Source organism: Ambystoma mexicanum, chromosome 6p (genome assembly GCF_040938575.1).
Source record: "Ambystoma mexicanum isolate Mex_15411 chromosome 6p, UKY_AmexF1_1, whole genome shotgun sequence".
NCBI lineage: Eukaryota > Metazoa > Chordata > Amphibia > Caudata > Ambystomatidae > Ambystoma > Ambystoma mexicanum.
In genome coordinates this window covers 1218687246-1218711767 of record NC_090935.1, presented here as the reverse complement: position 1 = coordinate 1218711767, position 24522 = coordinate 1218687246, and the positions used below count along the sequence as shown (strand labels likewise).

Sequence of the window (24522 nt, the reverse complement as noted above, 5' to 3'; positions counted from 1 at the left end):
CCCCCACTGGTGACGTGTGACTCAAGACCTCAGAGGGGTTTTGAGGCGACTGATGCAGCGGCAGATGGTTAAGAAGCCCCTGCTTGAGTTGGCTCTGCACCCCTTCCGCATCCACCGCTAAGAAATCTTCTTTGGCCCCATTGACTGGCCATTCCTCTCGCCCTTCTGACTGAGGAGAAGTAGCAAAAAGATCTACCCCTCCAAAGTTGTCCACTAGGTCGAAAAGTCTAAGGTTGCCTAATAGCGGCGCCTAAAGATTTGGCTGCCGCCTTCGAGGTCAGCAACTTCTCAAGACTCTCGTCAGCCTCCGGTGCAAAACCTGACTTCTGCAACCATGCAAAACTGTGCATAACAGCACTGGTAGCCATGGCTCTGCTTATGCTATCAGCAGAATCCAAACCTGACTGAAGAGACTCACATATGGCTTCTTTGCCGTCTCTAACTATGGCTAAGAGCCTGTCTCTTTCATCCCTTTGGGAATGTGCTGTGCCGCCATGGAAATGCAGTCCCATAGAGTGAACGTCAACTTTGCGAGGGCACATGTGGAGTTGGCAGATTTGAGTGCCATGCTCCCTGCGGAAAAAAACCTTCTTTGCCCATCCATCTACTCGTTTTTCATCCCTATCTGGAGGGATGGTAGGGTAAACCGCTTGCTTAGATGTTGCAGTAGCTGCCTGCACCACCAGACTCTCTGGAGTGTGGTGTTTTGACAGGTTGCCAGGGTCACTACTGGAAGGGCGGTACATCTTATTCAAGCTTTTATTAACAGCCGGTTTGGTTTCCAGTGTCTTCCCAATTCGTTGCCACCCTTTTCTGAAAGGCAATATGAAATGGTAATATGGGATCTGACTGTAGACCTTTATCTAAGATGTCTGTTAGATCATCTTGTTCAAATGGCAATGGAGGCCTACTCCACCCCATGTAGTCCACTACCTTAGACATGAGTTGTCTGTAGGACGCATCTGCATGCTCGGCAGCCTCTCGTCTCCCAAACTCCAACTCAGGTGAGGTATCCACCCCACTTGCAGTCTGTAGGTTATCACAGTTACAAAATGGAGTCGACAGGTAATCACTTCCTGTTTGTACCCTAATCTTTTAACACATTATAAACAGAAGGAAATGTATTTAAAAGTTATTCCTGCAGCTGTGTCCCTATCATAACTAGTACTAGCCCTGTGTGTAAAATATCTATTGTGTAGATAGAGCCAGCCCTATGTGTTGGTGCGCCACCTACAAGGTAATATAGAGGTCCTCACCCTTTCCTCTCTCATTACTTTCCTCAATATCTAAAACATAAATGCACACTTACTGGTGGTTGGTTTCAATCTTTATTTGTACCTCCTCCAGTATGTGCGTCTTATCCAAAAAAGTATTTCTATGACCACTGAGGTCAGAGAACTGTAAAAAAGCTGAATTTCTATTCATCCAGTAAGTTATTTGTTATATTGGGTATTTACAGCTTGGATTGATTACTTATAGGATCCCTTTCATCTGTGTATATAGGGTCTCGGAGTATGGATTATCAGTCCAATACTACTACAACAATAGGTTCATCAAAAAGATCTTGGCTTGAAATGTTTGGTCTAACTTGGCGACATCTGATAATAATGAAAGAAAAACGAAGTTGCTCCAATCAGTATAATGAGTCCATTGAGTCGCGTCTCACCAGGTGCAGGGTTTAGTCAAATGAAAGACCCCTTGAAGAATATAAAGTGAGAGTAACCTGGAAAGAGACTGCGCCAAATCTTTGCAGGAAGCGTTTATTGTTCAAAAATGCCCTTAAAAAAGATGACACGTGTTTCGGCCCCCCTCGAGATTCTTAGCAACTTTGCGATCGAACGCTTGGAATAGGAACAGCAGGGATTAACCCGTTCAATATATGGAAGCTTGTTTTTCACACTGTGTGACAGGGGCACTTACATGGTTTCAAGATAAACCATTAGCCCTGATTTGAAAAAGGTCCTTGGAGGACCGAAACACGTGTCATCTTCTTTAAGGGCATTTTTGAACAATAAACGCTTTCTGCAAAGATTTGGCGCAGTCTCTTTCCGGGTTACTCTCACTTTATACTACTACAGTAGTCAACCGGTTTCAGCGGTGCAAGTTAGTAGCCACTTTCTTCAGGACGAATGCTTCTTAGTATTGCATTCTGCGTGCAATTCATTTCTTTTCCATGGATGCTGACAGGTATCTTCGGGCGTCCATTGGGCTTTAACGGGTTTGTCCCCGAGTCCTATGGGATTCAAAAACAAGGAAAAAGACAGATGTACTATCATCAGTCTTTGAGTGCTTTTTCAAGGTAAGTATCTTGTTTCCTCTAATGTAACTATTAATCCACATTGTATAGAGATGTTAGCCTTACCTATGTCTGTTTTGAGGTATCGTCTATATTCTTGCTGTATTGGAGTCTCGGAGGAGTCTATTATCACTTGACCAGCTTTCTGTGTCCTTTAGAATCTAAAAATAGATGGCATACAACTGCTGATATCTCTCATTCTGCTGGAGAATATCTTGGAAAGATAACTATATGCGGCTATTTCAAGGTTTTTACCTGTCTTGCATTTGTGTCTTGGTTCACAGTAGCTGTATAGAAGTTGTTCGTCTGTATCTATGGAGCCTATAACAAACAAAAAGGCCCCATCATCATAGAACCACGGTTCTTATCAGATATACATACTTTATTTGTTATCTCGGAGGAAAAGTCCCTGTTCGTATGGGTCCCCACCATTTTACCTATTGTGCATACAATGGTAATTGATGTCTCGCTGTCTATAGCAGCATATTGATTTCAGTCCCATAATATGAAGGGATGTTATTTTGCCAATATCAGGATTGTCCCATTGAAATTAACGCGGTATGTCAAAAAAGTATATTCATTGCATTGCATAGCAAACTACTTTGTCTATGGCCGCATCTAACAATGAGATGCTTATAGTGTTTTATGTCTATGTTTTCAAAATGACTGACGGCCCCCTCTTACATCGTAGTTGCTTTCTCTTAGTCTGCACTGCGTCTCGTCTCCTGCTTGGTTATTATTGCGATCGCCATCTTGAATTTCGGCGTGTGTTTACATGGACAATGTAATCACGTGACTTTGTTGTGTTTAGATGAAACTCTGGTCCGTTTATATAACTATAAAGTGCCGGATATTTTAGTATCTAGAATGCACTCCCTGTATTACATTCATTTGTTGACTTGTTTAATCTGAGTTTTTTCTCAAAATGTTACGTCCATAAAGGCTACATTTTATCCCCGGATCTCTCGGGAATTGTAGTTCAACGGTGATGGCTCCGCTTTCCAATGGATAATGTGGTGCATGATACACACTCTATTGATGTTGTGTTGATTTGCAATGCAAAACTTTTAATGATCATCAAGATGGCAATTGTCTTTTTGTCCAAACGGGAGCTTTTTGTGACTTATTTTAGAACGCTCATATTTGCTGCGATCTTATATTCCGGTGCAGGCTGCATTATGGGATATGTAGTGTGGTAGTGTTACACCACGTGTTTGACATGCAGGGCGGAAGCTGTTTCAGGCCATAGACAACAAAGTTATAGTCCTAAAGTAGTTAACATGTTTGTCATGGAAATCGGCGGTCACTCTTATATATAATGCAAAACTATATTGGCCGCAGAAAGTCTAAGCAGATATCTACTTAAATCGATGTCAGAACTGTCCATACCCTTATAGTGCAGGATACTGCATGTGACAATTTTAGATTCATTTTTACAATTCTTTTTTGTGCAAAAGAGTATGAGATGTTCTTGATAACTGAGAGGCTTAAACTGGATTTCGATTAATTCAAGATGGATGTTATTATTATGAAATATAAAGACAGAATTGGAACTGTCTTCTTTGTGCATTTCTTCTTTCATTGTACTGCCAAGGTTTGCCAGCAGATTTCCTCGTTTAAGCCAGACTTATGACTTTGAAGTCTGAAGATCCATAATTGTTCTCTTCTAAGTAAGAGTGCTGCTATGCTGCCACCTCTTTTTGGTACTCTAACTAGTTCAAGTATTGTCCAGGTAAGTTCATCTTCTGGATGTCCCATTTCGATGTAATGTTCGACAAGGGGTGCAGTGTGTTTCTTAGTCCTAATATTGGACCTATGTTCACCAATACGTGTCTTTATGGCCCTCTTGGTCATTCCAATGTATTTTTTATTACATGGACATTGGATCGGATATACCACATTTGTGGTGTTGCAATTTGTAAGATGTTTCTGTTGCCAGGGGTATTTCCAACCTATGTCGATAGAAGTTGTGCGTTTAGTGAATCTAAATACAGAGCAATTCCCACATGGTGTACGGCCCAGTGGTCTAGACGTATGCCATAGTGTCTGTGTATTCATATTGCTCGGTTCTTCTTTGTATGTATGTACTAAACAATCCCTGAGATGTTTCCTTCTTTTTATCGCAAATAAAGGTTCTGGTAAGCTGTTCTCTCCCACATTCAGTATGTGCCATGCTTTGCGAATTTCTTTTTTCAATCGATTAGTGACTGCTGAGTGGCTGAAAACTGCTGTGATCTTGTTATCACCTCTGCCTCTCTTATCATGTTGTATGAGAGTTGTCTCTCTAGGTATATTCCTAGCCCTCTTTCTGGCTGGTTTAATGATTCTGTGGGGATAATGTCTATCCTTAAGATTGTTAGCTAATCTTTCTGATTGTTGATCATACTCTATTCTAGTCGTGCAGTTCCTTCTAAATCGGAGGAACTGTCTGAACGGGAGGTTTTCTTTCAGTGATCTTTGATGATAGCTGTTATAATCAAGAAGGGAATTTCTGTCTGTTGGTTTTTGGAAGACAGTAGTTTCAAAAGATTGCCCTATCTTCATGATTTTCAGGTCTAGAAAAGTGGCTTCTGTTTTGCTAGCTTCATGTGCAAATTTGAGGTAAGGGTTTAATTCATTAATCCAGCAAATAAAGTTATCTAGAGTTGACCTGTCTCCATCAAATAGCAGTAGAATATCGTCAATGTATCGACACCAACTCACAATGTTCTTAATCAATGGATTACTCTCAGGGTAAATATATCTCTCCTCAAAATCTGCAACATATAAGTTGGCTTAGGTGGGTGCAAAAGTTGCACCCATCGCTGTTCCGGCTATTTGTTCATAATAGCTTTCTTTGTTGAGGAAATAGTTCTTCATTAATGCTATCTCTGCCAGTTGCATTATTAGCGAGATAGGCATATTGAGGGATTTGGTTTGTAGTACCTTTTCGATAACTAATAAGGTTTCTCTTTGTGGAATTTTGGAATACAATGATTCTATATCCATTGTACAATGAAGACGTCAGGGCTTGTTAGGTGGAGGCTTTCCAGATGTACAAGGACTGCCGTAGTGTCTTTGGTATATGAACGCATCTTCCTGATTTCTTCTCTTAGGAAGAAGTCATTAAATTGTGATAGAGGTTCTAATATGGAACCAATTCCAGATACTATTGGTCATCCAGGTGGTGGCGACACCCCCTTATGGATCTTGGGCAGAGCGTAGAAGGCAGGTCACCTGGGATTTTGTGGACTCAAAAAGGCTGCTTCTTTCGCACTTATGTGTCCTTCGGCTTCTGCTTCTTCTATGATAGGGTTGATCATATTCCTAAGTTTGTCAGTTGGGTCACTCCCCAATTTTTTATATGTAGTGCGATCTTCAATTAGGGTATTGACCATCCCTTCATAGTCTTGTTTATTCATGATGACAATAGCTCCCCCTTTATCAGCCGATTTTATGACTATTTCATCATTAGTTTGTAATTCTTTCAATGCTCTGATTTCTATTTTAGTCATATTGTGGAAATCGCTAGTTGTATCTGCCTCAATTTCTGCTCGTTTTTTTAGAATTAGTTTCTCAAAGGTCTGTGATTCCACTGTTATCGCATGGGGAGGAGGATAATATGTGGATTTGTTATGGAGTCCTGTGATATCGCGTATTCCTTCATAGCTGTTTTTAGAGAAGTATTGTTTCAACCTAATTTTTCTCATGAGCTGCGTTATCTCTATTCTAGCCTGGAAAGGGTCATGTGTAGCAGTGGGTACAAAAGACAGCCCTTTTTGAAGGACTCTTACGTGTGCAGGTGATAGGGGGAGAGTAGTAAGGTTCACGACGCGAGTCAGTGTACCAGGAGGACACTATAAATATTATGAATTACTAACAAGGATAAACGTGGATATCACGCTTGAGTGCGGCTTTCTAGAAAAGTGATCATCAGAGACACAATGGCAGAGGCCACATATTTGGCCTTTGCAGAGGAACCTATAGAAGGAATACTGGCCAATCCATCTATACTTGGCATAGAACAACAAGCTGCAATAGCTACCAAAGGAGATGATTGGAATGAACTAGAGATCTTACGGAAAAAACTGATTAGAACGGAACTCCATGGGGCCATCATGACTGAATATCTTCAGACCCACATAGCACCTAATGGACTGATTATCAGAATTGAACCCATAATTTTTCTGGAGGAACTCCAATTTGGGAAAGATTGGAGTTTCATAGCGAATAAATGTACAAGAGACTGGCTCATTCTTATTTTTAACACTGCAAAAACAGTATCAGAGAGAATAATGAACGAAATCATTACAAAACAGGACGCAATAACAGCCAAAATGATCATAGGTGACTATCCTAAAAGTATGGCAACCCTGGACAAAACCATCAAAGAATTTAAAGAGTTGAACCTGAATAAAAAAGTGACAAAGCTGAAAAAAGATATTCTAGCATTTACACATGAAAAGAAGTATCCCTATACGATGGATGCTTATTACGAAGAACAGGAACAGAATACCAATACACTAAACATGGGCCGCACGAGAGGGAGACCAAACCAGCAAAGAAATAGACCTAGACCTGGAAATTGGAATTTCTCCAGTGGCAGTTCGGACGAAGACACAGGCAGGACCAACAAAAACCTACGTTTTGAAGACCAAGAACAGAATCGAGGTGGAAAAACTCAGGGTTTTCAGGCCCCAAGAGGCTGTGGACGATTCAGAGGGTGGTGGCAGGAGCAGTTACCCAGGGTCACCAGGAACAGAGGGAGGGGATGGTACCAACAGAATGCCCCACAAGAATGAGAACGCACCCAGAGCAAATTGAGAAAGAATCACTGGTCATGAACCTTTCTACTCTCCCCCTATCACCTACACACTAAAGAATCCTTCAAAAAGGGCTGTCTTTCATACCCATTGCTACACATGACCCTTTCCAGGCTAGAATAGGGATAACGCAGCTCATGAGTAGAATTAGGTTGAAACAATACTTCTCTAAAAATAGATATGAAGGAATACGCGATATCACAGGACTCCATAACAAATCCACATATTATCCTCCTCCCCATGCGACAGTGGAATCACAGACCTTTGAGAAACTAATTCTAAAAAAACTAGCAGAAATTGAGGCAGATACAACTAGCGATTTCCACAATATGACTAAAATAGAAATCAGAGCATAGAAAGAATTACAGACTAATGATGAAATAGTCATAAAATCGGCTGATAAAGGGGAAGCTATTGTCATCATGAATAAACAAGACTATGAAGGGATGGTCAATACCCTTATTGAAGATCGCACTACATATAAAAAATTGGGGCGTGAAACAACTGACAAACTTGGGAATATGATCAACCCTATCATAGAAGAAGCAGAAGCCGAAGGACACATAAGTGTGAAAGAAGCAGCCTTTTTGAGTCCACAAAATCCCAGGCGACCTGCCTTCTACGCTCTGCCCAAGATCCATAAGGGGGTGTCTCCACCACCTGGACGACCAATAGTATCTGGAATTGGTTTCATATTAGAACCTCCATCACAATTTACTGACTTCTTCCTAAGAGAAGAAATCAGCAAGATGTGTTCATAAACCAAAGACACTACGGCAGTCCTTGTACATCTGGAAAACCTCCAACTAATAAGCCCTGACGTCTTCATTGTAACAATGGATATAGAATCATTGTATTCCAAAATTCCACAAAGAGAAACCTTATTAGTTATCGAAAGGTACTACAAACCAAATCCCTCAATATGCCTATCTTGCTAATAATGCAACTGGCAGAGATAGTATTAACGAAGAACTATTTCCTCAACAAAGAAAGCTATTATGAACAAATAGCCGGAACAGCGATGGGTGCAACTTTTGCACCCACCTTAGCCAACTTATATGTTGCAGATTTTGAGGAGAGATATATTTACCCTGAGAGTAATCCATTCATTAAGAACATTGTGAGTTGGCGTCGATACATTGACGATATTCTACTGCTATTTGATGGAGACAGGTCAACTCTAGATAACTTTATTTGCTGGATTAATGAATTAAACCCTTACCTCTAATTTACACATGAAGCTAGCAAAACAGAAGCCACTTTTCTAGACCTGAAAATCATGAAGATAGGGCAATCTTTTGAAACTACTGTCTTCCAAAAACCAACAGACAGAAATTCCCTTCTTGATTATAACAGCTATCATCAAAGATCACTGAAAGAAAACCTCCCGTTCATACAGTTCCTCCGATTTAGAAGGAACTGCACGACTAGAAGAGAGTATGATCAACAATCAGAAAGATTAGCTAACAATCTTAAGGATAGACATTATCCCCACAGAATCATTAAACAAGCCAGAAAGAGCGCTAGGAATATACCTAGAGAAACAACTCTCATACAACATGATAAGAGAGGCAGAGGTGATAACAAGATCACAGCAGTTTTCAGCCACTCAGCAGTCACTAATTGATTGAAAAAAGAAATTTGCAAAGCATGGCACATACTGCATGTGGGAGAGAACAGCTTACCAGAACCTTTATTCGCGATAAAAAGAAGGAAAAATCTCAGGGATTGTTTAGTACATACATACAAAGAAGAACCGAGCAATATGAATACACAGACACTATGGAATACGTCTAGACCACTGGGCCATACACCATGTGGGAATTGCTCTGTATGTAGATTCACTAAACGCACAACTTCTATCGACATTGGTTGGAAATACCCCTGGCAACAGAAACATCTTACAAATTGCAACACCACAAATGTGGTATATCTGATCCAATGTCCATGTAATAAAAAATACATTGGAATGACCACGAGGGCCATAAAGACACGTATTGGTGAACATAGGTCCAATATTAGGACTAAGAAACGAACTGCACCCCTTGTCGAACATTACATCGAAATGGGACATACAGAAGATGAACTTACCTGGACAATACTTGAACTAGTTAGAGTACGAAAAAGAGGTGGCAGCATAGCAGCACTCCTACTTAGAAGAGAACAATTATGGATCTTCAGACTTCAAAGTCATAAGTCTGGCTTAAACGAGGAAATCTGCTGGCAAACGCTGGCAGTACAATGAAAGAAGAAATGTACAAAGAAGACAGTTCCAATTCCGTCTTTATATTTCATAATAATAACATCCATCTTGAATTAATCGAAATCCAGTGTAAGCCTCTCAGTGATCAAGAACATCTCATACTCTTTTGCGCAAAAATGAATTGTAAAAATGAATCTAAAACTGTCACATGCAGTGTCCTGCACTATAAGGGTATGGACAGTACTGACATCGATTTAAGTAGATATCTGCTTAGACTTTCTGCGGCCAATATAGTTTTGCATTATATATAAGAGTGACTGCCGATTTCCATGACAAACATGTTAACTACTTTAGGACTATAACTTTGTTGTCTATGGCCTGAAACAGCTTCCGCCCTGCATGTCAAACACGTGGTGTAACACTACTACACTACACATCCCATAATGCAGCCTGCACCGGAATATAAGATCGCCGCAAATATGAGCATTCTAAAATAAGTCACAAAAAGCTCCCGTTTGGACAAAAAGACAATTGCCTTCTTGATGATCATTAAAAATGTTGTATTGCAAATCAACACAACATCAATACAGTGTGTATCATGTACCACATTGTCCATTAGAAAGCAGAGCCATCACTGTTGAACTACAATTCCCGAGAGATCCGGGGATAAAATGTAGTCCTTTATGGACGTAACATTTTGAGAAAAAACTCAGATTAAACAAGTCAACAAATGAATGTAATACAGGGAGTGCATTCTAGATACTAAAATATCCGGCACTTTATAGTTATATAAACGGACGAGAGTTTCATCTAAACACGACAAAGTCACGTGATTACATTGTCCATGTAAACACACGCCGAAATCCAAGATGGCGATCGCAATAATAGCCAAGCAGGAGACGAGACGCAGTGCAGACTAAGAGAAAGCAACTACGAGGTAAGAGGGGGGCGTCAGTCATTTTGAAAACATAGACGTAAAACACTATGATCATCTCATTGTTAGATGCAGCCCTAGACGAAGTAGTTTGCTATGCAATGCAATGAATATACTTTTTTGATATACTGCGTTAATTTCAATGGGACAATCCTGATATTGGCAAAATAACATCCCTCCATATTATGGGACTGAAATCAATATGCCGCTATAGACAGCAAGACATCAATTACCATTGTATGCACAATAGGTAAAATGGTGGGGACCCATACGAACAGGGACTTTTCCTCCGAGATAACAAATAAACTATGTATATCTGATAAGAACCATGGTTCTATGATGACGGGGCCTTTTTGTTTGTTATAGGCTCCACAGATACAGACGAACAACTTCTATACAGCTACTGTGAACCAAGAAACAAATGCAAGACAGGTAAAAACCTTGAAGTAGCCGCATATAGTTATCTTTCCAAGATATTCTCCAGCAGAATGAGAGATATCAGCAGTTGTATGCCATCTATTTTTAGATTCTAAAGGACACAGAAAGCTGGTCAAGTGATAATAGACTCCTCCGAGACTCCAATACAGCAAGAATATAGACGATACCTCAAAACAGACATAGGTAAGGCTAACATCTCTATAGAATGTGGATTAATAGTTACATTTGAGGAAACAAGATACTTACCTCGAAAAAGCACTGAAAGACTGATGATAGTACATCAGTCTTTTTCCTTGTTTTTTAATCCCATAGGACTCAGGGACAAACCCGTTAAAGCCCATTGGACGCCCGAAGATACCTCTCAGCATCCATGGAAAAGAATTGAATTGCACGAAGAATGCAATACTAAGAAGCATTTGTCCTGAAGAAAGCGGCTACTAACTTGCACCGCTGAAACCGGTTGACTATTGTTGTAGTAGTATTGGACTGATAATATATACTCCGAGACCCTACATACACAGATGAAAGGGATTGTATAAGTAATCAATCCAAGCTTTATATACCCAATATAACAAATAACTTGCTGGGTGAATAGAAATTCAGCCTATTTACAGTTGTCTGACCTCAGTGGTCATAGAAATACTTTTTGGATAAGACGCACATACTGGAGGAGGTACAAATAAAGATTGAAACCAACCACCAGTAAGTGTGCATTTATGTTTTTGATATTGAGGAAAGTAATGAGAGAGGAAAGGGTGTAGGTTATCACAACCTTGACTGCAATAAAACTCTCAGGTACATTAGGCCTACCAAATTGGAGGCCAAATGGAGCCTCATCATTTGACTGCTCATTTTCTTCATGTATGGAAGAAAGAGACTTAAAATAGCCATTTCTCGGTAATGGCACATAGGTTTTCTCAGCAATGGAAGATTTTGTAAATAAGGGGTTCAACGCTGTAAAAGTCATCCAAACTTTCTTCATTGGCGCCATAGGTTGGTTTTAATCAGGCGCTCGATGTCGATGGCGAAGCTGGCATCGATGCCTTCGGCGTTGATGTCGAGTGTTTGACTGGCATCAAAGGTGCCCCCGGGGTCGAAGGTGTCGATGACGTTGACGACCTTGACTTATGTGTCTTGCTCGACTGATCCTTCGATGAGACTTCATCGGATTGAGGCTTCGACCGCTCTTGATGCGGATCGGGCCTTTGTCTCGGGCTTGAGGGCACACAGGATTTAGGTTGAGCCCTTTCCTTCCCAGCTTCTTTCAAAGGCGCGGTAGGAGCGTGGCTTGCAGGCTTCTGTTTTTCAAATATTTTGAGCATCTCTGCTCTGATGGCCTGCCACTCAGCTGGAGTGGATTTTTTGGTTGGGCAAGAAACCATCTCAGGAGAAGCATCCCATGAGGAAGTCGACAATGGCGACCCATGGTGCCTTCTCTCCGATTTCTTCGAGGACGAAGAAGAGTGGTGGGAGCCACTCCTCGATCCCAACCATTGGGCCTTCCTCCTCTGAGGAGAGTCACCTCTTGACTCGTCGGTCAAAGGTTTCTTAGTTTGGGTAGGAGATTTAGGGATTCAGCCGACCTTCAACTTCTCCTTTCATTCCTTGAAGGCTTCTCCAGTCATGGACTGGCACTTGGATCAGTCCGAGGTGTTATGGTCCGCTCCGAGGCACCACAGATACGATGGGGATCGGTCAAAGACATTTTGACCCACGTCGCAACACTTTTTGAACCCAGTCTTCGGGGTTATCAGTGTTGATTGTCTCTCGATAATAACAAAGTTCATCACAAAAGTGATGAAGACGTGCGCGATATTTCTTCAGAGCTAAAGCTGTTGTGGAAAAACAGAACCGAAGCCAATGGGTGCTTCACTTGCTAAATATGCCTTCGATGACATCATCTTCGAGGGACATCGAGTCAATGCCAGCGACGCACAGCGCCCTCTGCCAAAACAAATTCCCAAGCAGCTGCAGCTGGATAACATATCTCAAAGATGAGGAATACGTGGGAGGACACAATCCATTTGAAAAGCCGTATACTGTGAGGTCGACTGATAACAGGGCCAGTGGGTAGCCAATCTGGTATTAATAATAGCCCTCTCTTAGTGAACCAGTGGAGGCATGAGTATTGAAGTCATCATATACACTTATGCAACATCTAAGAGCAGAGAGCAATCTGCGCTCAAGAAAGGAGTCACCTTGAAAGTAATTATGTTTCGAGCGATCCACTCATGTGCACTTCCAGTCTGGATGTAGGATGTCACAGATGGGGAATGCAGAGCCCATTTAAACAAAAGCCATCCAAGGAAGGGCTTAACGTGTGAAGCACAGTTAGTCTATCAAACTACGGCTATCGGTGATGGCAGAGGTAGTACCATACTCGGGTGGGTAAGGAGACGCTTGGGATTGCATCATTGAGCATTTACTCTGTATGTGATCCTCTTATTTCAAGTGATTATACATTGATTTACATTTATTTTTGGACATTAAAAGCAACAAAGAAAATACCCCTAAGAAAAGTGAAGTTTGCAAACAGGTACAACACAAAGGTAATGGTGGCATAAACATCACTTGAACAGAATAAGGACAGTGAATGTAAGATGTTTAAACAGCCACTCTTTTCACTTACAGAGGGGCAGGAAATCTACAATTGGCGCGTAAATCGCATGCAGCATGCCTGTCAGAAGTGGATCAACTGTTATCCAGTCAAAATGAAGGCAGGATATATGGTATATTTAGAAGGGATAATGACATATAATATATATGGCAAAGGGTTTCAATATTATCTTGTTGAATTTAGTTATTTAATGGAACATGCAAAGATTTGAAATCAAAAGACATCAAGTTTCAACACATATATATGTTTTGTCCAGATTAAGGCCCAGTACTTGATGCGTTACAAGATATCTCATCACGGGTTGGGTGGAGCAATAAAATGCAGCGGTAACGCTATTACCGCTGCATTACCACTCTGCCTCATCCGGAATTCGGGCGGAAAGTTGAAGATTTACCTCCAGCTTTATGTCCATTTTCGACGCTATTACTGTGCCTCTATTAGCACCTGCGGTAAAAGCACCAACAATGCCCCATAGAGTCATATGTACAAATGGGGGTGTACAGCCTTACTGCAACTCTGGATCTGGCGCTAATAACGCCAGACTGAATTGCGGTAATGCTATTTGTCTTGGGCGATATCCTGGCGGATTTACCGCTGGAAAACCACCCCAACTTGTGATGACGCTAATAGTGGGCCCACAACATGGCATCAACACGTTTTTAACATATATATTGTGTGACACTGGATATAGAGGTAATCTTCACTAGGAATGATTCCAGTTTTGTATTGGAGCAGATAGACAGAAATGCATAATGTACCCAACGCCTAACCATGAGATGTAAGCGTGTTATAGCCAGCTCCCTGGGTAAAACACCACTGCTGGTATTCACCACAGGCAGTACTTCAATGCTGCTATCGGCAGAACATAATATAGATAGCAGCCAGATTACTGCATACAGAGCAATAGTTCACCATTGGCTGCTTTTCTTACCAGATAAAGGCCTGGAGCCAGATCACGAAAAATGGACCAATGCCTACCAATGTTACAATAGTGCCAGACGATTTTACAATGGTGCTAGGCAATGCACCACCATATAATCCAACTACCAGTGCAAAAGGTGCATTTTGACTAACATTACAAACGTTGGCACAGCCTTGACTTGCATAAGTACATAGTTTCACATCAGTGGTGCACATTTTCCAGGTACACGTGCAATGTGTCTGATCCTACCCATAGGTATTTTGTATGTGGTATATGGAAACTGACAGGAGTAGATGTAGACCTATGTTGGTTGTAAAATACCTTGCATTCCACAAAGGGCAAATAATACAGTAAACTGCATTGTACTGGTGCTGGTGCACCACTGGAAAGTGTGTCAATGCTGGCAACAACTGTACCAGCACAAAAACGTCCTGGGCCCTGACCTCTAGCAATTTTCCGGAATGATTGCGACTGGGGCATTGCCTGTTTTCCCTTCCAATGTGACACATCTATTCATGCTGTATGTATCTTATATAATAGAAGGTGACATAAACATAAATTCACCAAACAACAATTATTTGTTACATAACACAAAAAAGTCCCAGGTCATAAAACATGAGACTCACTACTGCCAGAAATCTCCATCATAGACCAAAATATCGCCAAGTGATACTTATAATTGCCTCCAAAATAAGGTCCGCCCTGAGCTGGAAACTCTACATTGGTACAGGTAACAGGGTTCTCAGAAATGTGTTCTCACTAAGAAACGATAAGCAATCATCGAGTTCCTGTTCTCAGTTGTTGTGTCTAATCTCTACGCCAGGGGTCTGCAAACTACAGCTCGCAAGACTCCCATGATCCGTCATCATTGACAATGCTGGATCGGTCGATGGTGGCTGCAGTCCAAAACATCTGAAGGGTCAAAGGTCACACACCCCTTCTCTACACAACAGTACCTTTATTTATCACTCTCAGGAGCGTATATTTCCCTTCAAACAAAAAGTGTCTTGGGCAAGATTGCAGTGTCGGGAAGTTTTGCAGCTGTATAGAGCGATTTGACAATGGCATTTTCCGTGGCCAACTCATGCAACGGATCATGTTTGCACTACACAGTGCCATGCGAACACCGGTCAGAACGAGCAACTGGTGAAAACCTTACTTACACTGGTGGAAAAGTGCATGCCACTGTGTTGGGCAGAAACCTGTGCAGTTCCCTCTGGGACCACTGCAAAAGATTTAGGACTACAGGTGTTTGGCAGTAAACCCACTTGGTAGCAGTCTGTACCACACAGATTCACTTGGTAACTGTGGCTGAGCAGTCAGACTTCCCTCAAGAAGTGTTAGGCAGTATACAGAGTATTCACAATAGGTCAAGAGAACACAGTAGAACAAGTAAACACTGACCAGGGATTGGTGTAAAAGAGATATAATTATTTATTTAAAACCACATCTAGAAAAACACACAGGCACTAATAGTAAGCAATTCAAAAAACACGGTCACTAAAAGATATACACTCCCTTAAAAGAATATTAGACAAGTCTTAAGTAAAGCCCCACTTATTTTCAGACAGCGGTGAGCGCTTAACATAGATGGCACTCTAATAATTTGTTTTAAAAAGGGAGAGAAGAGCAGAGAATAAATTGAAACAGATCCCAACACTTTTTCATGAACACACAAGAGAGAAAGGCAAAGTAGCACCGTGAATTCTGAGTCAATAGGCTGGATCCGCTTTAAGAGGATCAAAACGAAATGTGTCCAAGGTCACAGGGTTGCAGTGCACAAAAGTCTTGTAACGGTTCAAAAAGGAGTTGGACCAAGGAAAGGGACCAGTTAGAGGGTCAAGGCGGCCAGCCCAGTCCAGAAGGTTAAGGAGTTGTTATTAACTTGTTGAAATCTTTAGAAAGGGAGGCCTGGCGGGCACGGTACCTTAAAGTGGTGAGAACGCTCCAGCGGGGGCAGTTGTTCCTGGCAGCAGGTGCAAGTCGGTGCTTCGTCCGGGGGAAGAGAGGATCTCGTCGTGGAGGAAGACAGGAGTCCGTTGCACTGCCAGGGAAGAAACCAGCCGCAGAGTTTCTCAGGTACAAGGAGCGGTCCGGTGATTCGCGGTTCAGTCCTGAGTGGCTATCCGGCTGCCGGTGTGCTTGGCACGGGCAGTTTGACCACAAACCGGGCTGGGGTGCGAAGAAAGAAAGGTAAACTGGTTGTGCCCACCAGTCAGGGGAAGAAGCCTCTCCAGCTGGAGATCTTCTCTGTCGTCGGGAAGTGGTGAGTCGGTTCTGCAGGGCTTCACCGGTGGTGTCGTCGTGGTAGGTCGGCTCAGCTTCTCCCTCGTCGGATTCTTAGGTCCTGTGGCGACTTCTGAAGTTCCTGTCCCCAAAGCCCTGCTTTTATGCAGAAAACCCCCATTCACTCAGCCTAGCTGTCACTCAAACATGCTAAGTGGTGAGCCGGCTGGCTCACCACTTGGGCCAATCACACATGAGTGCAACCTGAGTTACCAAGGTAACTTGGTCCAGGGTGCCTTAACCCCCTCCCACACCCCCTGTGGTACCCAGACAGAGTGGCACTACTTTTGGAGGCTTCTGTGGAGAAGCCCGCCAAAAAGTGGAACAAAGGGCTCGACTTGGGTTGGAGTCACAGAAGAGAACACAAACGCCATTTTAGAACCGAGTCTTGGCAAAAAATACCAACCAGAGAATTAATAGTAATTAAATAAACTGGCGGTATGTTCGAGGCTATGAGAATTAAATAATTAAAGTTGGTAGCCTCGAACAATGGGAAAATCCTATAGGAAAATATTCGCGGTCGAATATAAAAAGTAGTTTCCACTGCCACCAGCCAAAACTCGATCAGGGGGGACGGAGTCGTGCCCCCTGGACTAACAGACCCCGGGGCAACCGAATTGCCCCGACTAGTACGTCCACATTATGATGTTTGTACTGGTTTCTGTTAATAATTTGGGACTAGTAAAGCCAATGGTGACTTTACATGCCCTGGGAGACAGTAGTCAGTCCCAGGGTATGGAGTCTATGGTGGGGTGTCATTATGACACCCCGGTGTTACTGCACGGAGGGTGCTGTGTAACACACATAGGAAAAACACATGAGACCCTATGGAGTAAAGGACTCCATAGCCCATAAAACACATTACCAATCAAAGGAATACCATTAATCATGTCCAAGAGTGGGAGAAAAAGAGTCTCACTCTTGGCAGGAGGGAAAAAACAAACTCCAGAAATCCAGCAAAGCTGCTGGGGGACTCACTAGGTTAGGAAATTCAGTCTAAAGAGAGAATTCTCCCTAACACTCGCCCACCCCAGACTAAGGGACAGGAGGATTCAATCCACTCCTGGATGAATCTCATACCTCTATTCGATGACATACATCCTAGAGAGACCATCAGCATTTTGGTGGTGACACCTTGACCTATGTTCTAGGGTCAAATCAAAGGTTTTCCTTTGTAAGCTATATGACCTACAAACCCTTTGAGGAACATCAGTCTTTTTAAAGTTATAGGGGGATCTGGTTGACCAGTCCCTCAGAAGTTGGTAGAACTTCTGAACCTGTGTTAGGCTTTTTAAGGGGTCCTTATAAAGGATTCCCTTAGATCTAGAGGGGCCTCCAGAGGCCCTCACCACCTCTCTGCTGAGAGAAGGTTGGGTTTTAGGCCTCTTGGTTGGAGGGGATGGAGATAAGCAAGGTACATGCTTCTCCTTCCTCTTAGATCTACCTTTACCTACTTTAGGAGTTTCCCCCTTAAGTCTAGGAATTGGGTTGGAGTCTTCTGTGGAAAGTCCAACAGTCTGAAGGTTTTTGGCCTTAGACTTTTCTTTTCGGGTTTTCCACCAGCACTGAGAATTACCAATTCTCTTAGGCCTAGTTAGGGTTCCAGTAGGTCTATTCACCTCTTCCTCAGAAGCAGGGCGAGTCACAGACTCTATAACTGGGGGAACAATGATGGAGCTTGGTTGGGGCTCCCATTTCCCTAACATGTTAGCCTGAAATGTGCCTGGGTCAGAGGTCAAGTTACCAACACCAGGGCTTGTAGTGGGGTTCTCAGTAGAGGTTCCCACAGGCTTAGAGTGGTTCCTTAAGGTGGCCTCTCTAGCCAATTTGGTTTGGTTCTGGGTCTCCATACTGGGAGGCCTGGGGGTACTGGATACTACTCCTAGAGTTCTTAGATCATTCCCCAACAGGACTCTCCCAGGCATCTCAGTCTGAACACTGACAGGAATCAACACTGTCATGTCATTACACTGAATGAGGGCTGGTAGAATTGGAACCATTTTGACAGGGCCTCCAGACATCTTAGTGGGACCTTTGGGCGCCTTAGCAACATCCTTAGGACTGAAAAAGCTTTCATCCACTACTGTTCTGCTGGCCCCAGAGTCTCGCCTGGCATGGATATCCTGACCATTGACAAGAACACTGTCCATATAATAAACTTCAGGGTTTTCTGGTATGGAGTTGTACACACTCCTATTCTGATCACTAACCAGACCCCTGGCCTCTACTGTTACACTTGCTTGAAGACCCAAAGGTTCTTCAGCAAAGACTTCAAAGTGAGCACTAGCCATTTGGACTTCCTCCTCAGGAGTGAAGGCTAAGGAGACTGTGCTGATTTAGGTTTACCCTTACATCTGGGATCTCCTTTGATGTGGTCAGTTGCCCCACAGAGATAGCATGTTCCAAATGCTCTCTGGAAGGGTGGCTTGGCCTGACCTCCTTCTGGTTTGTGACCAGAAGGTACACTAGCCTGTTGTGGTTTACCCTGGGGCTTACCCTGGTTATTTTGTTGTTTGGGGCCCTCTTTGGTTTGGGAGGTATTAGAAATCTCTTGGTTCTCTTTTTGTGGCTGCTTTCCCTCATCCTTTTTCTGAGTGACCCCTGAATCCTTGTGAGTGGCCCTGTTGGCAACCCACAAGTCAGCAGCCTTAGCTAGCTTCCTGGCATCTAATTCCTTTGAATCAGCCAAGTGCTGTCTGAGCTCAGGAGAGCAGGCATCATAAATTGACTCCAAACTTAACAAGAATTCTCATTCCCCCATAAGTGTTCACCTTGTAACCCTTAATCCATCCCTCTAAGTTTTTCAAACTTTCACTCACCCCGGTAGCCCAAGGGGTACCATCATGCTTTTTGAGGGTCCTGAACCTCTTCAGGTACTGGGAAGGGGTCTTCCCAAATCTAGCTATCAAAGCTAGCTTCACACATTCATAATCCTTCTTATCCACCTCCCCCAACTCCATTACCAAATCAGTTGCAACAGGGGGAAGCCTAGAGAACAACCAGGGAAGTAACTCATTCCCTGTGATGTCCTGGAGCCCATGATTATACTCAACCATTTGTAACCAATCCAACACATCCAATCTAGGTTCATACATACCCACTAATTCCTTAGGCATCCGGGGTCTTTTGGGAATGGAACTCCTAGAAGAACCAGAGGAGAGAGAAGCATTTTCCACAGACAACTTTTTCATTTCTAATTCATGATTAAGCTCTATTTCTCTGAGTCTTAACTCAGCTTGCTTCTGCTCAGCCTGGGCATTCATTCTTCTGAACTCTAGCTCTTGGTTTCTTTCCGATTGAGCTAAAAAACGTTTGTACTCTAATTCAAGCTTCATTTTTTCAAGTTCAAAATAAGCAGGGTTACATGTGGGACCTGGTATAGGCCCAGTAGGTACAGTAGGTAAGACAGACAGAGGCTCAGAGTGGCTAACTTCATTAGGTTCACTTTCCTCTTCTGACTCATTCTCAAGACTTTGATTCAGATCAATACCATCACTGTTTTCTACATTTGCTGGGGTGGGGGTAGATTCCTCTGTACCACCCAGACTTTGGTTTTCTAACAATCTTTCTATAAGTTCCATTTTCTTGCCCTTCTCAGAGAGATTCTTATGTCTACACAATACTTTTAAGCAATCAGCAGTTTTGGCAGACAATGATTCTAGGGTATAACTCTCCATAGCAGACATAGTTAGAAAATCAGCTTTTTAGTGCTAAGCTCTGTGGTTAGTTGTCCTAAAGTGTTCAACAAGCACTCTAAAGTGTATACTCAATACAAATCCCACCGCTGTACACCAGTGTTAGGCAGAAACCTGTGCAGTTCCCTCTGGGACCACTGCAAAAGATTTAGGACTACAGATGTTTGGCAGTAAACCCACTTGGTAGCAGTCTGTACCACACAGATTCACTTGGTAGCTGTGGCTGAGCAGTCAGACTTCCCTTAAGAAGAGTTAGGCAGTATACAGAGTATTCACAATAGGTCAAGAGAACACAGTAGAACAAGTAAACACTGACCAGGGTTTGGTGTAAAAGAGATATACTTATTTATTTAAAACCACATCTAGAAAAACACACAGGCACTAATAGTAAGGAATTCAAAAAACACTGTCACTAAAAGATATACACTCCCTTAAAAGAATATTAGAGTCTTAAGTAAAGCCCCACTTATTTTCAGACAGCGGTGAGCGCTTAACATAGATGGCACTCTAATAATTCGTTTTAAAAAGGGAGAGAAGAGCAGAGAATAAATTGAAACAGATCCCAACACGTTTTCACGAACACACAAGAGAGAAAGGCAAAGTAGCACCGTGAATTCAGAGTCAATAGGCTGGATCCGCTTTAAGAGGATCAAAACGAAATGTGTCCTACGTCACACGGTTGCAGTGCACAAAAGTCTTGTAACAGTTCAAAAAGGAGTTGGACCAAGGAAAGGGACCAGTTAGAGGGTCAAGGCGGCCAGCCCAGTCCAGAAGGTTAAGGAGTTATTATTACCTTGTTGCAATCTTTAGAAAGGGAGGCCTGGCGGACACGGTACCATAAAGTGGTGAGAATTCTCCAGCGGGGGCAGTTGTTCCTGGCAGCGGGTACAAGTCGGTGCTTCGTCCGGGGGAAGAGAGGATCTTGTCGTGGAGGAAGACATGAGTCCGTTGCACTGCCAGGGAAAAAAACAGCCGCAGAGTTTCTCAGGTACAAGGAGCGGTCCGGTGATTCGCGGTTCAGTGTTGAGTGGCTATCCGGCTGCCGGGGTGCTTGGCACAGGCATTTCGACCACAAACCAGGCTGGGGTGCGAAGAAAGAAAGGTAAACTGGTTGTGACCACCAGTCAGGGGAAGAAGCCTCTCCAGCCGGGAGATCTTCTCTGTCGTCGGGAAGTGGTGAGCCGGTTCTGCAGGGCTCCACCGGTGGTGTCGCTGTGGTAGGTCGGTTCAGCTTCTCCCTCGTTGGATTCTTAGGTCCTGTGGCGACTTCTTAAGTTCCAGTCCCCAAAGCCCTGCTTTTATGCAGAAAACCCCCATTCACTCAGCCTAGCTGTCACTCAAACATGCTAAGTGGTGAGCCGGCTGGCTCACCACTTGGGCCAATCACACAAGAGTGCAACCTGAGTTACCAAGGTAACTCGGTCCAGGGTGCCTAAACTCCCTCCCACACCCCCTGTGGTACCCAGACAGAGTTGCACCACTTTTGGAGGCTTCTGTGGAGAAGCCCGCCAAAAAGTGGAACAAAGGGCTCGACTTGGGTTGAAGTCACAGAAGAGAACACAAACGCCATTTTAGAAGTGAGTCTTGGCAAAAAATACCAACCGGAGAATTAATATTAATTAAATAAACTGGCGGTATGTTCGAGGCTATGAGAATTAAATAATTAAAGTTGGTAGTCTCGAACAATGGGAAAATCCCATAGGAAAACATTTGCGGTCGAATATAAAAAGTAGTTTCCACTGCCACCAGCCATAACTCGATCAGGGGAGACGGAGACGTGTCCCCTCGACTAACAGACCCCGGGGCAACCGAATTGCCCTGACCAGTACGTCCAAAATATGATGGTTTGTACTGGTTTCTGTTAATAATTTGGGACTAGTAAACCCAATGGTGACTTTACATGCCCTGGGAGACAGTAGTCAGTCCCAGGGTATGGAGTCTATGGTGGGGTGTCATTATGACACCCCGGTGTTACTGCATGGAGGGTGCTGTGTAACACACATAGGAAAAACACATGAGACCCTATGGAGTAAAGGACCCCCTAGCCCATAAAACACATTACCAATCAAAGGAATACCATTAATCATGTCCAAGAGTGGGAGAAAAAGAGTCTCACTCTTCGCAGGAGGGAATAAAACAAACTCCAGAAATCCAGCAAAGCTGCTGGGGGACTCACTAGGTTAGGAAATTCAGCCTAAAGAGAGAATTCTCCCTAACACACTGGCGCAAAATTGCCTGATACGGGTACAATACACATGTATTCCTGTCATTCTATTGTTTTTCATTTTTTGTATTTGACCTGTAGTTGTGACTGCAGTTTTTTGTTCAGAATACTCCCAGAACAAATAGTGATGACAAATTTGAATGTGGCCAGAGTTCATTACTCCAAATGTACTTTAACAAACTTATATTTGCACAAGTATGACACATTAGGAGTTTTCAAGTAAAAATACTTTGCACCATATCAAGTTGCTTAGCAGATCCACAGGTAAAATTGAGCAGGAACTAACAGGAACTGAGTTCCAATACCTTTATTGTGTATGAGTGTTAGTTACACTACTCTTGCCATTTTCACAGTTCTGGAACTGTCATTGTTTGCAATAAAAGCACATCTTTGAAATTGATATGCGTTTTGAAACAAATCACTTCACTTGGGCCCCTGCTGAGCTGGTAAAGAGTAAAACAATGTGTAAGACCCTCCTTAGCTTCTATATGTCTCCTGTGTGGGTGTGAAAGGGACCTAAAGGGAGAACTTACTCCGCTGCCTAAAGACTCGCGTGTTGAGGTGTGAGCTGTGCAAGTGGAGACTTACATTTGCATCACATATTGCATCTTGCTTTCCTTCTTACAAACTATAGCCCAACTGTGATGGTCAAAATAAAACCTGTGTTTCTATAATCATTCTAGCCGATTAGTATTACATTGTGCACACATTCGTTCATGCTGACTCAAGGTACATGTATTGTTTAAACAGAAGGATACTGATCCTGGGGCAGTTTGGGGTTATTATCGGCTTCTCCATTGCAGAGGGGTATGGGCACAGTTGATGTGATGGTTCTGCTACTTTACAACGTCCAGACCTCCCTCATTCCCATGAGTTTATTTCTGGGCACTCCTAGCAGTCCCTGTTTCACCAGTTTTCTTTAACCTGTAACTATTGTACATTGAAAGAGTGTGGAAGTGTTGTACAACAATATGAAGTGCCAGGTGCGGTTTGATAGGAAACATGTACCCCGACACCTCCTCTCTGGCTTTTGTAGTATTTCTATACTTTGCCGTATACACATCCCCCAGAGAGCTCATAGCAATTACATCTAAACTGAAGAGAATACAATGACCAACAATCCAGGAGGACCACATTATTTTGTCCATTCTACTCACCTGGTCATCTACCCGCTGGCCCACCAACAAATTAACATGTGTGTTGCTCCGTGCTCTTGACCCACACTTCTCCTCTGCCCCCCATTGCTGGGGTCACATTTCCATTCGCTTGTTTTATTCCACTTCCATCCCTCGTGAGCCAGGCCTATTTGAGGGAACTCTGTGTGGTGCCTTCTTATTGTAGACAATCCAAATGTGGCAAAGATTCGGCCATTTAGGATAACCTCATACCGTGAGTGCTGTCTGTAATCTTCATGGTGCCATTTGACCTAAACATGATCCATGTGTCAGAGCGAAATTTATGAAGCTGTCTTTACATACCCCATTCCTTGCATCGCTGGCGTCCTGAAATGTCCTTTGGCATGGATCTTGAGGCACTGTCCCTGGTAAAGAAAAAGTTGTTTAAAAGATTTGAAACCTACAATCGTTTTTTTTTTCTTCAATAAACCAAATCCTACCTATCAAAGCATCAATACATTTTGAGTAAATTTGTCAACACATCATACGGACATGCTCGTTATATGCGCTTAGCAGTAGATCTCCAGAGAGCAGAAGGGACTATCCACTCCACGTGCCACCGGTCTTTGGGTTTCCTGGGGTACAGAGCTCAAGTCGAGGTAACACGCGGGTGGATGGAATCCGCCCACTTTTTTCACAGGGCACTTTGATATGCTCATTTCTGGTGAGGCCACATTCAATTGGTATGTTAACGAGTCCCCCCACTTTTTCTTAGGGCTTGACCCCTGAAATCATAACATTGAACTACGAAGGGGCTGCTGGTGTTGTTGTCAGATGTTGTCTGCTCTGGGCGCCAGCTCCAGCCTGGCATGTAGAGTTGCCAATGAGAAGGTTTGGGCCTGACATGCATGGAACTACAATTCATCTGTGACCTTGATTTATGAAAAACCACTAGCATTAGGGTTGTGAAAACAGACTGTGTGGAGAATT

General features: G+C 43.0%; 1 protein-coding gene across 1 annotated transcript in view; it reads right to left on the bottom strand.

Annotated features, from left to right (window-relative positions):
• LOC138510328 (uncharacterized) overlaps positions 1 to 24522 on the bottom strand; it is a 746277-nt gene that overhangs the window by 523760 nt on the left and 197995 nt on the right. The window contains exon 6 of the mRNA XM_069625883.1: positions 23896 to 23957. Within this exon, the coding sequence (XP_069481984.1) occupies positions 23896 to 23957 (62 nt within the window). The remainder of the gene's footprint in view (positions 1 to 23895; positions 23958 to 24522) is intronic.